The sequence below is a fragment of the Pongo pygmaeus genome, chromosome 13 (assembly GCF_028885625.2).
Source record: "Pongo pygmaeus isolate AG05252 chromosome 13, NHGRI_mPonPyg2-v2.0_pri, whole genome shotgun sequence".
Taxonomy (NCBI): Eukaryota; Metazoa; Chordata; class Mammalia; order Primates; family Hominidae; genus Pongo; species Pongo pygmaeus.
Window position 1 is genome coordinate 123,605,903 of NC_072386.2, and position 13,914 is coordinate 123,619,816.

General features: G+C 46.0%; 1 protein-coding gene across 12 annotated transcripts in view; it reads right to left on the minus strand.

Annotated features, from left to right (window-relative positions):
- Positions 1-1,281: 1,281 nt before the first annotated feature.
- The window catches only part of TSC1 (TSC complex subunit 1), a 54,186-nt gene continuing 41,553 nt past the window's right edge, over positions 1,282-13,914 (minus strand). For all 12 annotated transcript variants that reach the window (XM_054499999.2, XM_063650008.1, XM_054500001.1 and 9 more), the window contains 7 exons: positions 13,589-13,755; positions 12,549-12,731; positions 11,535-11,645; positions 10,661-10,783; positions 7,371-7,558; positions 7,132-7,293; positions 1,282-6,697 (listed from right to left, as the gene is read on the minus strand). In XM_054499999.2, the coding sequence (XP_054355974.1) occupies positions 6,178-6,697; positions 7,132-7,293; positions 7,371-7,558; positions 10,661-10,783; positions 11,535-11,645; positions 12,549-12,731; positions 13,589-13,755 (1,454 nt within the window). In that variant the 3' untranslated portion in view covers positions 1,282-6,177. The remainder of the gene's footprint in view (positions 6,698-7,131; positions 7,294-7,370; positions 7,559-10,660; positions 10,784-11,534; positions 11,646-12,548; positions 12,732-13,588; positions 13,756-13,914) is intronic.

Consider the following 13,914-nt stretch of genomic DNA (forward strand, 5'->3'; position numbering starts at 1 on the left):
TACATTTCCCCTAAGACATCAAAGGACATTGGGCAGTAGCCACGCACGCAAAGCCTCAGGAGACAGCAGAGAGAGAGGCCACCCTAGGCAAGGGGGCGTGCCTGTCCCGAGTCGGCTTCTAAGAGGCTCATGCCCAAGCTCCAGAGGGCCAGCATTCAGATCTTCCTCCAAGGATGGGAAGTCTAGTTAGAGACCTAGTCAGATAAGAAAACCTGAATTTTCCAGAGAAATTAAAAACTGCTGCCTCCTAGTCTTAGTCTCAAAGGAGTTGCTTCAACTATTAAAATGGGCAGAGCAGGGTGGGCGCAGTGGCTTACGCCCGTAATCCCAGCACTTTGGGAGGCCAAGGCGGGTGAATCACTTGAGGCCAGGAGTTCGAGACCAGCCTGGCCAACATGGTGAAAACCCGTCTCTACTAAAAATACAAAAAAACTAGCCAGATATGGTGGCAGGCGCCTGTAATTCCAGCTACTTGGGAGGCTGAGACAGGAGAATCACTTGAACCTGGGAGGCGGAGGTTGCAGTGAGTCGAGACCGGGCCACTGCACTCCAGCCTGGACGACAGAGTGAGACTCTGTCTCAAATAAATAAAACAAATAAAAATAAAATGGGCAGAGCAATGCTGATTTCCAGACACAGCCAGGCAGAGGCAAGCAATTGAAAGCCACATCGCAAATGAAACTCTTTCCTGGTCCTTATGTGGAAGTCCCAGGCCAAGAGATCATAAGCCAGAGTAGATGTCAAAATTGTGTAAAGGCAGTTTCCGGCCTTCTTCTAAAGCCCATGAAGGGCACGGAGAAGGGAGTGTTGGGAGCTGCACTGTCTCCTTGGCACACTCACATTAACACAACCAGCAAGGCTCAAGAGGGCAAGCTCTGGAGCACTGAAGTGTCAGTGTGGTGCCACCAAAACATGCGACACCCAACATGCCAGCACGAAGGAGCAACACACCCCTGCAGGCAGCCTGGCTCTGGGAGTTTTTCTGTAGACAGGATTCAAGTCACCCCCTCCCACACTATGCCACTTGGCCACTCTTTGAGGAAGAGCATGAATTTGAGGCAGATACAGGTAGGATTTGTGGCTGTGCACCAGATAATTTGCCAGAATAAAAAGGGTCTTCTTAGAGACAAAAGCCCAAATCCATTATTTGTCAGGCTCCTCTTCCAGTCATCCAAGGTAGCCAGACCAGACCCTAAGGCTTTGTATCTTTGGACCAGTCCCCTGCTTGACCTAGAAGCTTGCCAAGGCCAGTGTAAGCCACAACATGTCCACACAGCAGAGTAGTGCAAAACAATAAATTTTTATTTGTTCACAGTTAAACACAAGCAACTGCCTTGACATTTTAGAACATTCTAAGAAGGACAGCAAACCCTTTTGATTCCAATTCCCATTCACTAAGATTGTACCATTTAATCTTGCAGTTCATATTTATGGCATCTGATGCGGATTGTTGACATGCTTTTAGGATTGAGGCGGGAAAGTTTAGACCTTTTGACAAGAGCTGACTTTCTTCAATTTAACTAAAAGCAGTCCGTTAAAAAAAAATCAGTTTCTTTTCACTGATGGGACCCCTTTAAACTGCAAGTTTGCCACACATGGTTCATCCATGATTGAGTTATAAAACTAGATTATGTCTTAGCAAAATCTGTTCCTCTGTAATATATTTGTGGTCCATAGAAGTCTTCTGAAAAGTGATTACTGATTCTTCCTAGTGCAAAATGCATGGCTGCCTCTTTCATAAGCCAAAGTACTTGCTACACAGAGCAGCACCATACCCTCCTGTCCAAACACTGTAAGAGGTGGGGAAAGGGAGGGAAGGGTTGGTCTGGGGGTTCTCAGACTTTCACGTCTCCACTGAAAGGTCCATTCCAATGGTTAAACCAGCCTACTTATCTCAGAGGATAGATAATGTGGCGCTGGGAAGCGGGGAGGAAGCTCCTCTGCCATCATTCATTTGTTTCATGACCAGAAGCCGTGGGTACAGGTGCTCGGCTCTTCCAGGCAGGCTTCCCTTGTAGCTACAGCTCCTCTTCCCTCAGGCGAGCAGATACGGACTGCAGGACGGCATGGAACAGACACGAGCACGCTCCCCTGGGCACATTGAAGAGTCCCGGACAGGCAAACAAGCCACATGGGCCAAGGGTCACAGCAGCAGCCTAGGGGCCAGTCCTCGACCTAAACTTGTTCTTTCACCTACAGACAAAAGCTTAATCAAGTGCAATCAATGCCTTGGGATCTTTGCAGCAATCTGGGGGGCATGTGTCACAGAACTCTGGATGTAAACAGATACACAAACATCTTCAGACTGGATACGTTTTTCCAATGCTTGTTGCAGGTCGGTTTTGAAGCATGTACCCTGGAGAGTGAAGGTGCAGCAGATAGGTATACTGATTTGAGTCACTCCACACAAGGCAGCTTCTTTCTCCAGGTGGGACAGAGCCACCCGGGGGAACCACTCTCCAAGAGTATCCGCAGGAGGCGGGCGGCACTCCATCTCACCAAGGTCTTGGCCGGGCCTTTGCTCTGCCCAAACCCTCCTCCAGCCTGTACAGGCCTCCTCCCACCTCTTAGTGCTTTCAGTGAGAAAAGGTGAGTCTCGTTACGCAGAACTTTTGTTTGCTCTTCAGTTCTTTCTTTCTTCAAGTGGTATGTATGCTGTACTATTTGGTAGAAATTCACATTGGCTTGTCACAGCACACTTCGGTTCTGCTGGCTACATGAAACATATACCCAGTTTTCTATTCTTAACAGCGAGTCTGAGCCTCTGTGGTCTCAGAGATCCTTTCATCCCCCCGACCATTTTATACATCCTCCCCTGAACAACTGCTAGAGTTTTATCTTTCTCAACAAATATACCAGAAACTACGTGTGCTGTTGCAAATGGGGACGGCCCAAGAGTCTGGAGTTTTGTTCCCTGCTGCCCTGCTTTTACCCAGTAATGTGCAGCATGGTGGGTGAATTCTTCTAATTGTCCTGGGTTGTAACAGTTCACCTTCTCAGAACATTTTGGACTGTTTCCCCAACCATGTCACATAAGCTTTGGCTCACAAAGTAGCTCACCTCTCGCCTCTCCACTCATCAAGCTTAGTAAGAAGATTCTGCAGCTTAGTCCCAAAGGTCAGGCAGTTTTCTCTCCTGAAAAACTCTGTGGATACACCTAGAGAGGTCACTGTCTGCCCACCTGCCTTAGTAATGCTGGTCCTAAAACTCATCTCCAAGGACATCTTTCACAACGTCTCCATCTAAGATATGACCTTGACCTTCCTACCTTTGGGTTTGTTTTTTTTTATATTCATGATGACGTGTTTCTTCCAATCCCATAATAACAATTTTTATAGACTTTATAGCAGAGCCTTGTCAATGGCTTTTTGAAAATCCATAAAAGTTCTATCAGATGTAGATCTGCGTGTTTATTCACCTGCAGGGACTCGGGAGCTCATTTGCTCTGCGTCTTCCTATCCCCCTCCCCGCTAAAACTGTAGTGCACCTTTTTAAAGGAATTCCATGCTGCACAGCAGCAGACTTCGGGCTCCTCGGGGCCTGTGCTGACTCTGGTTAGTGTCAGGTGGGGATCCGAGTAGGTTATGCACATTGGCCAAACAGCTGAGACAGGTATGCTCACCCATAGTGATTTCTGGATGGAGGCCATCCAATCCCAATATTTATGAATATCAAGCTGCTTAATTGGTTTCAAGGTAGACTCTGCCCTTAACGCTTATTGTACTAATACCTTTGCCCAGGACTGAATTGCCTCTCGAGAGTCCTACTATCACCTTTCCATCTTTAAAACTACTCACTGCAGCATGATCAAGTGACCTGTTGACTCTTGGCAGGTTTATCACGTCCAAAACCAAACCAAACCTAACTACCGACTCTGGAGTTCTTTGCAACATGAAAGCCTACATTTTTAGGTTCGGCACCTTCAACATGACTCCAGGTCTCATTCTCCCAACCATAGTTGAATAAAACCCACAGTGTCCTAGAATTCAAAGGCACCTGAGCTTGGAGCCACGTTTGTTATAAAGCTGAGTAAAGGGACACCCAGGCCGGATGGACGAGCTGAGGACTCTGCGCAGACACGTCCATGGAGCGTCTAGCCCAGGCCTCTGTCCATGGTGCCTCCTTTCTTCCCTTTATTTTTACAAGCTGTCCGTTTCTAAAATGTTTTTTCTTTTGCACTTGGGCCTCTTTTCCTTTGCCAATTAAGGAAAAGGCTTTAAGTGCCTGGTATCTTGTTCTGTGGCGCAGATCTCTTGGGCATGAGGAGAAGGAAAGCACTTAAAACCAGTTTCAGGATTCACTGATGGGATTTCCTTCCCTTTCTAAATTTGTTCACGTTTTCCTTTTCTAAAACTGAACCAGGAAACTAGACTGTATTGGATTTTAAGCTTTCCTTTGGACAAAGCTGAATTAAATGTGTGGTGTCACTAATACTCCACATCTGACAATTCAGTACCAACTGCCAGCCTGTGCTAGGCTGAGTAGTTGGGACCACGCCCTGCCACAGGATGGGAATCAGTCACACCCAGAAAGCCTGCCTGAACAGGTTTTCTGCTGGTATAGCTAGGGTGACATAGAGTCTCTAACTGTCTAGTCCCCTTTAGTTAGGGATGCTAGAATATTTATTGCCATGCTAAAAAAAAAAAAAAAAAAAAAAAGACTTTCATTCTTTCGTGCTCGAGGCCTCTGTGTGCACTAAGATTTCGTACCATGACAGTTTTTTACCTCTTTATGACTGAATCCTTCTATTCTTTTTAATGAAAGATAGACACAGGAAAGCCAAGTTCACTGGCTCCTTCCTACCAACTCCCCCTGCCTCAGCTGGAACACCAGACCACAGTTCTTAGGCTTCTAGCATTTCTTTCAGGAGCACTTGTTGAGTTTGGATTCTCTGCCACTGCCACTTTTCTGACTAGTGTCATCTCCCGTGAACATGTAGGGCAGCCTAGTGGGTATACACAGCCAGCCTTTACCAGCATTCTCCCGGACTCTGTTTAGACTGCTCTGCCATTACTAACGTGGAGAGTATGATGATATCAGTTCCCTGGAGAGTCAGCCCCTGAAAGCTGGAATTGGTATGAAAAAGCTGCCCCCCTTCTGGGGGCCTAGAACCTGCTACAGTGAGGCAACCCTAAAGGCCTGGGAAATGATGGTCACATACACTTTGCAGAAACTCTTTGGACCTTCAGAGCGTTTCTGCTGCAGTGTCACAAATAAGCTGACGTGAACAAGAGGCGTATGCACACAAAGGGAGGCCAGCAGACAGAAGTGTTTAACAAAAGGCCCAGCAAGCTGAGGTGGCCTAAAGGTGCAGTTCCTCATGCTCAAGTGCTTCTCGGGTAACCTCTCCCAGTGACTGCTCCTTGCCTCCTATGGAGAACAGGTTTTACCACCTACACACCAGCCTGTGGTCACAATAATACCAGCATTCAAGCAAACACCAAATAAATAAGAGGTAGTGGGGGAAGAAGAGACAAGAGCTTTCCCAAAGGGTGTATGGTCTCCACAGTGCCAGCTCTAGATTTCTGAAACAGGCTTCTGTTTACACAGAACTTTCTAGGAAGCTTATCAGAACTGCCAAAAGAATGGAAGTGTGAATAAACCATTGTTTTTCTAGACCTGCTGCTTTAGATGCTGAACTTCAGAATCAAAAAAGCAGTCGAAAAGTCTCATGTAAAAGCTTTCATGTAAAGACAACCAGCTTTGCAGGCTATGTCTTCCTGAAAGGGACAAAACCAGACTTACCTGCAATGCAACAAACTACCTGGTCTAATTGAGAGCCAACCCAGTTATCTGAACTTCAGGAAAGCAGAAAGTGGTGTGTTAGACTCAAAGATTAAATTTGGCCTCATATTGCACAGGTTCAAAGGACGCAACCATTTTGGGGGGAAAGGAAGAAACTAAAGCTACTGAGGAACACCAACTGGCCCTTGGATTAGAACACACTGCGAGGTAAATGAGAGGGGGTTAGGGCGGGTGGAGGGGAAGGTCAAGAGGCATTTCAATGCCAGATCCAAAAACCGTTCTGCATTCAGTCAGCTGTCCAAAGGACCTCCGTCCCATTTCCACACATGAACTTGCACTCAGACCCTGGAAACAGGAAAGCTTTGAAACGTGCATTCACACCTCCTGTTCTGTGCCAACAATATGCAAGTTAACACTGATTGACCATTATCCTTAGCTGTGTTCATGATGAGTCTCATTGTAGTCCATGATATGTAGCTGTCCAACACTGTCCGGGTTCGGGGGAGATGTGTGCGGGCCATCTAGATTCAGGGGAATCTTGGCTTCCACACCCAAGTCTTTGCCCAGTTCTGTCTTTAGGCTCTCAGAAAGGCTACTGGTCATGCCGTCCTCATCACACTGGCTCTCGCTCTTATTACGAAATAACTCTCGAGCCTTCATACCCAGGAAGCTTTTTGAACTGGGAAGTGAGCCCACAGTGGTGGGGATGCTGGCAGAGGCTTCTCCCATAGTCGTCTCCCACCGACTGCTGAATGGGCCTGCCCTCTGGTGTGGGGGTTTCTCTGGGGTAGAAAGCTCGCTGCTGCTGCTGCTGCTGCCTCCACCTCCTCTGCTTCCACTACTGCCCCGGGTGCTGCTGGGCCTGGGGGTCTTGGTCTCACCGTTGTGGCCAGATGCCTCTTCATTGTGCCCTACCATGGAATCTGAGCACCCGTCGTTACAACAGTCAAGCCTGTAAGAAAGCCGGGGAGGAAAAAAGGAGCTGGTGATTGGAGTGTCCACATTCGGAAGATGTGGAATTACACTGACACTCACTCACACTGACAATGAACTTCGCTAGCCCACTCTCTGTTTTATAATACTGGACTCAAGCAAGAGATCTCATCAAGAGAAACCTAAGTCACAACTAGGGATACTAGGTGGCAATCTTAAGTGTGAACACTTCCTGTGGCCATATGGAGGGACTCAAGGCCAGGAAAACGAACACGAAGAGATCACTGGGCGTTTTGAGGAAAGGAACGTCAGAGTGGGTCTCTGAAATGGAGTGAGCTGAGCGTTGCAGCCCTGTCTAATCAGCTATAACTGCTTCCCACACCATGTGACACAGTCCTTATGCTGGAATTGGCAGCTTAACCCCAAGGTCATGAATCAGTTCTTTGTTCCTACCTTTCTTCTGCTGCTTCAGCTGCTTCTGCTTTTTCTTCTTCAAGTTTTTTCAGGAGGCCATCTTTCTCCAACCTGCCATATAAATCTAAGATCTCCAATTCAAACACCTGGGTTATCCTTTTCTGAGCCTCATACCTGCTCTCTGCGGCCTGCAGCTGTCCTCTGAAAGATACAGACCAGCCAGAATATAGGAAGTTCCACTTAATAAAAACACAAAAGCCTTTCCTGATGAAAGTTACCTTGCCTGGAGTTTGACATCCTCTAGATATTTCTTCTGTTCCAAAAGAAGGTGGTCTTTCTTGGCCAGGTGAGATTCCAGTTCCAAAATCCGTTTTTGGGAGGTATCAAGCCTCTGAGTCTGCTGGAGAACATGGCTTCTGTTTTTTTCTAGCTCTTTCCGATAGGCAGCTTTCATCATTTCTACTTCCTAAAAAAAAAAAAAGACTGGAATTAGTACTTACAAAAAATAAACATGCTGTATCCATTTTGAAAAGACAATGTAAGAAGGACTGAGAAGGCACTTTAGTATACTGATAGTAGAAATATAAACTAGTACAACTTTCTGGAAAGTGAACTGGTAGTATTATCCTAGTAACCCTTCCTTGAAATCTATCCCCAAGGAAATCATGTGAAACATAAATAGAGATTTTGCACAAAAATAATCATCACAGCACATTTATAAGAGAAAAAACCTGGAAACATCGTTTAAGTCTAATGTCAGGGGAAGTAAGTTAATTACAATACATCCTATATTTCTAAGTCTTTTTAAAAAATGATATGGTGTCAGTAAAAAGATTAAAAAGCAGACTACAAGACTGTGTGAATAGTACAATCAACTATGCGAACATATACATATACAAAACACCAAGCGAAAATACGCCACTATCCAGTTACCATTTCAGTCCAGTGGTACCGCAGGTCACTTGCTTTCTTTTCTCCTTTTCTCCCCCCTCCTGACAATAGCGCAGGTGAGGCTACAGAATGGAATGCCAATGGAGCAGGTCTGCTCAAGCAAAGCAGCCTTTGCAGACTGGGTGCCCTGACAAGGTTTGTTGATCATGCTAAGGCAGATGGCCTGCTGCCGACAGATTGGAACAGCTTGAAACCCAGAGCAAGTACACACTAATGCTCAGAAAGAAAGCAGAAAGGATATTTTTTTAAGCCTGTGTTACATTTGTGTGTGTACGTTTACTGTGGTAAAATGTACAAAACACAAAATTTGCCATATATTTGTTTTTTAAAAAAGATAATAAACCATAAACAGCAAGGAGATGAGCTTTCACGAAGGCGCCCCTGCCTTGATGCTGCCTGGTAAGCCCAATGCGTCCTTGTTATAGAATGCAACTGATTTAAACTCAGAACTGGCTCTCAGATAATGTGGCTGTTCCAGCTGTGCTAAATGGCTCCAGACTTTAGCACAGGGTAGATGAATGCATCTATCTGGCCTTTGTCATAAACAACAGGACTTATTCATGGATAATCATGCAAAGCATTGAACCAGGAACATCCGCCAGGAACATCCATGCACTCTCATTAATCCTTACAGCTACCCCTACCAACTGTTCCCACCTGATTCCCCACCACTCACTCTTCCTCCTCCTCTGGATGGAACAAGAGCAACCCTAGCTCCAGGTTCAGGAGCAAATCCTGACTGGGTTGAGGCAATGACTAGGCTAGGGATGGGCACAGGACAGGCCTGGCCAACTAAGAAGTATGGTGGGATCATCTGGGAAAGGTTTTCTTTTCCTTTTTTTTGGAGACAGAGTCTTGCTCTGTTGACCAGGCTGGAGTGCAGTGGCATGATCTCAGCCCACTGAAACCTCTGCCTCCGGGGTTCAAGTGATTCCCCTGCCTCAGCCTCACAAGTAGCTGGGACTACAAGTGTGTGCCACCACACCTGGCTAATTTTTTGTATTTTTAGTAGAGACAGGGTTTCACCATGTTCGCCAGGATGGTCTCGATCTCCTAACCTCGTGATCCACCCGCCTCGGCCTCCCAAAGTGCTGGGATTACAAGCATGAGCCACCATGTCCAGCCTGGGAAAGATTTTCTTGCTGAGGAATAGGAAGAGATGCTCTCCTCTTCTGTGGGGACATCACTGTGTCTGCCTGTGATATTTGTGCTTGTGGCACACACCTGGCAAGCATGAGTGCAGCTAGCTGGAAGACAAGGCCTGCGGGATAAGCAAGGCAGTGCAGAAGAGTGGAAAGAGCCTGGCTTCTCAGTGCTGTCCCTAAATGGCCAACTTGACCAACCTGGAACTCACCTGCCTCACGACCTCTTGTCAAGTGAAACAATACAGTTCTTCACTGTTAAGCCAGTTGAGTGTTTTTTGTTTTTGTTGTTTTTTTGGACATTGTTAGGCTTGTCTAGAACTTCTGAGCTCAAGCAATCCTCCTATTTCAGCCTCCCAAATAGTTGGCACTGTAGGCATGTGTCACTGTGCCCAGCCCTAGTTTGGTTTTTGTTGTCTACAACTGAAGGCATCCTGACTATCACAACTCAGCTGCATCACCCCTGTTTTATGAACTGGGAAACAGCCCCACGGAGAGGCGGCTACTCAAGGTCCCAAACAGCACAAGGGCTCCTTGGAGGCCGCGCATCTAGGCTTCTCTCAGGAGATGGCACAGGCGCGTTTCAGCAGCTTTTTCAGGAGCTCTCTTGTGCCTCGGATCTGTTTCTCCCCCTTTCTGTTCCCAGTCATTACACCTCCAAAATAAGTGATAGCTGCTTTCTAGAGAAAGTCCCACATCTAACATCCTTCTAAAAAAGGGAGTCTGAATCTGAGAGTTGACAGGAGCCAAGAAGTAAAGAGTAACTCTGTTAGGAAAATTACTGTCTCCACTTCTAAGACTCCTCTCTACATCTGGCCGAAAAAGACTCTTTACAAAGCACATGCCCAAGAAACCTAAAAAGAAGGCCCATGCGTGATGGAGAAGTTAGTGACAGGAAGCATCTGAACAGCTACTGTTAAAATTCAATTCCCACCTCATTCACTAACATTACCTGAGGCTATTTATAAAGTGACTTAAAATTTCTGCCTCGACACCACTGGTGAGGCACTAATTAACGTAAGATTATCCCAATGCTGGCCTTGTTGCCAGGACTGAACTACCATCTGCAGAAATCCAACATTAAAAGGAAAAAAAAAATGGTATGTACAGCACTGTATATCCACGGTCCTGAGAGGTATGTTAAACAGAATTGGTCCCCCATCTTTCTTTTTCTCTCTGCCTCTTTGAAAGGGGGCCTAGGGAAGAGAAAGGAAACACTTTACACCTACTCTCTACCAACTACCATTAGGTCCTTTCAGTGTGAGTTAACTTTAAAGCAACCCAATAGGAGAAACAAGCTCACATGGTGGCTGGAAAGTGCTTGTATAGCTGGACCAGGGAGTAGTGGGACTGCCGCTCCGTCTTTTAGGAAACAAGTCATCAAGCCATTCTCTATGACATGCGGGAGACATACTGTCTGTCTGGGTCTGAAATGCTTTCCCCACTAAGGTCTGGCTCCCTGAGCCCTGGCATACCTTTGTGGTATCTGAGTGCTTGTTCTGCAGTTGTTCCAAATATAGCTCGTTGACCTCCCCAAGAACCAACAGCTGCCTGTTCAAGAACTCCATCTGCTGCTGGACCGACTCACTGTTTGAGAGCTAACCAAAAAACATAAGCAAAGTGAAAAATCCGACGACATAAAACTAGCACATAGACATCATTAAACAGGGAATCAGCTAGGAGCACACTATTTCAATGTTAAGGCAAAATAAACAAGTCCCATGGGTTCACAGTCCCTGACATAATGGCAGGTGGGGAGGATGGTACCCAAGGACAACAAAAATAGACAGAAACGCACTTCAGAACTGTGCTTTGCAAAGGGGACGGCACGAATGCAGTCCATCAAACTGACCACCCACAGAACACCTGGAGAAGGTGGACAGGTATACCTCCAAGGCCCAGTGGCATAAAGCCCTAGGGAAAACTCACCGTTCTTGACAAAATGATGTATGAAGTGCAGTGATTCCCAAAGAAGGAGGAATCATGCTCAAAAACCTGAACAAACTTTTGACATTTATGTAAACAAGGTATGAAGAAAGAGTTCCATGGGATACACATAGAGCAGGGTTTAGGATGGATGCTTCTTTGTTGCAGGGGGCTGCCTGTGCATTGTAGGATATTTGGCAGCACCCTGGCTCCTACCCACTGGATGCCAGCAGCCCCAAAAACATGAACCTAAAATGTCTCCAGACATTGCCAAATGTCAGGGACTATGGGGACAGCAGAACCACTTCCTGTTGGGAACCCATGACACAGACACTCAAGTAATCTATTTCTTTAACCTGTCTGAAGGAAGAACGTTAGCAAATGGTGTTTCAACAGATTCAGGTCTGCCTCATTTCTTCTTACCTTTTGGGAAACCTGACTGAGCAGCAGCTCAGTGTGACACACCTTGTTGTTGGCCTTCTTCAATTCTATCCGCAGCTCTGCAATCATGTTCCTGCAGTCCTCCAGCTTCGTCTGCCCAAAGAGACGTGGACATGAAGTTTGAGGGGCACCGACAGGCCAGATCACAAGCCTACCTAGCCACCAGCCCACAGAGGACTGGGAATGCCTTAGCTCAACGGCTCTACTTTCTTGGGCCCTCAGAATTTGATGTCTTAGTTTTAAAAAGTAAGTTATGGTTGATTTCTGAGTTCCTTACTGTTTAACAAAAGAAAAAAAGAGACCTTAGATCCTCAGTTCCCAAACTGCGCACCAAAGAGCCCTGAGGCTACACAGCAAACTCACAGGGATGCTGCAGAAAGATTTTGAATTTTCGAGGGAGACGCAGCGCCATCTGTTGGACACCCTGTGAATTACTAACTGGCAGGAAATGATGCGTCTGTGGATGACGTCTTTGTGAAGCCGGGCTTTTTTGGGTGCAGTGATACAAAGCACCACAAGGAAAACCAGTGTGAAACAGGAAATGAGGGTGTCACTGTCCACTCTGATTTCAAGGTCTGAGATACCATGCAGTGCCCAATAGGTGCACACGAGGCATTAGTAATTGCAATTATTTTTTTAAAACATTAATTTACGTGTATTATCTCTGAACAGCTACTAAGTTCTTAGGAGATTCATACTCACTAAGTTATTCAGATCTACTTAATGAGCAGAACTGTTAACTGTTTCCTTTTGGCTGCAGAAAAAAAAATGACTGAGACACTAAGGGAGCTACTATATGAACCAACAAAGTTGGGGAACCTCTGCCCTAAGTAAGATTCACCTGCCATGAAGAATCTCTGCCGTGATTTCAGAGAGAAAAGCATTCAGCTTAGTGAAGCTGAACAAGTCAAGGACACCCAAGGAAACTGACTGCTTCCCTCCCCACTGCTCTCCGGCATTCTCGCAGTTGGCTTTGCCTGGTGCTGCAGTTTATACCTGTAATTCCTGGCTCTGGTTGTAGAATTCCTCTCGGTCATGCTGCAGCTGTCTGATCTGGCTGTGGAGCTTGGTTACCATAGTGTCACGCTGCTCCTGAAGCTGACTGTATCTAGCTTGTTCTTTCTGCAGACTAACCTTCCACATCTGGATGTCCTTCTCTTGTAACTTCAACTGATCTTTCTAGCAGAGATCAGAAATGTCATCATTTCAGCTGTCTTCCAACACAGGAAATTTAACACACACTGCAAACATTTCATCTGAATAGTCATAAGCTACCTTGAAAATGTTAACTACAGACCAAAACTCTTAGAGCTCACTACTGTCTTACTTGGTCTTAGGTCAAGGTTTCCCAAATTTTACATTAAGCAAATGGATCTTAAGTTGCTTAAATAAATCTTCTCAGGCATCAATTTGCTTCCAATACTTCACAAGTCTGACTACCAACACTGGAATAAAATCTCTCAAACATGGTACTAAGTTCACTAAAACAATGAGCATTTACTGAATGCTTGCAGTGTGCTGGGCGCTCAGCAAGGGCTTACCGACATAATTTCTTTTAACCATCACAACTTAAAGAGCAGGTGCTGCTATTGTTATTTCCATTTTATAGCACGGCTAACAGAGGCTTCAAGAGGCCAAGTTACTTTTCTAAGGTAACACTGATAGAGCCAATATTCAAACTCCAGGTCTGACTGGCTTCACACCCACTGTACAATACATGCTTCAGTTTTGTGCCATGAAATAGCTTTACAAGAGTTGGTTTTATATTTGGAAAAATAAAATCATCTTCTGACCCTTCATCATCATGGACAATTACATGCAAACACACACCCAAAATCACTTGTCCCCACGGTTTCTGAGAATTATGAGGGAATTCCGAGGTGTCACCATTCATGTCTTAGTCTCAAGCGACCTGCCCGAAGGAGTGGGAAGGACTGGGAACTCTGACCTCCTCGGCTGCTGTGCTTTATAAGCTATCATGCTGACCCAAAACAAAACAAAAAGCAAGCTCCACCTGTCCCCTCCCCAGTCCTCACCATGGCGGCATTATGTTCCTCCAGAGCTGCTGCTTTGATCACCTTGCGGAGGAGCCGCCTGTTCCGGAGGGCATGCTGCTGCCTCTTAAAACGCTCATAGAGTAACTGGTTGTGCAGTAAAAGCAACTGGTCTCGGAGGGTGCGGATCTCATCTGAAGGAGGAGAGCCTGATTTTAAAGCAGAGGGAGGGTGGCAGAAATGCCTTTTACAGATCGTTCAATCAAGCCCCCTTCCCACGTGTTGTTAGCTTAACAAACACAATTCTTTAAAAAACACATCACCACTGTCTTTGCAAATGACCACTTGGCTCTCAGCAACAGCAGGGG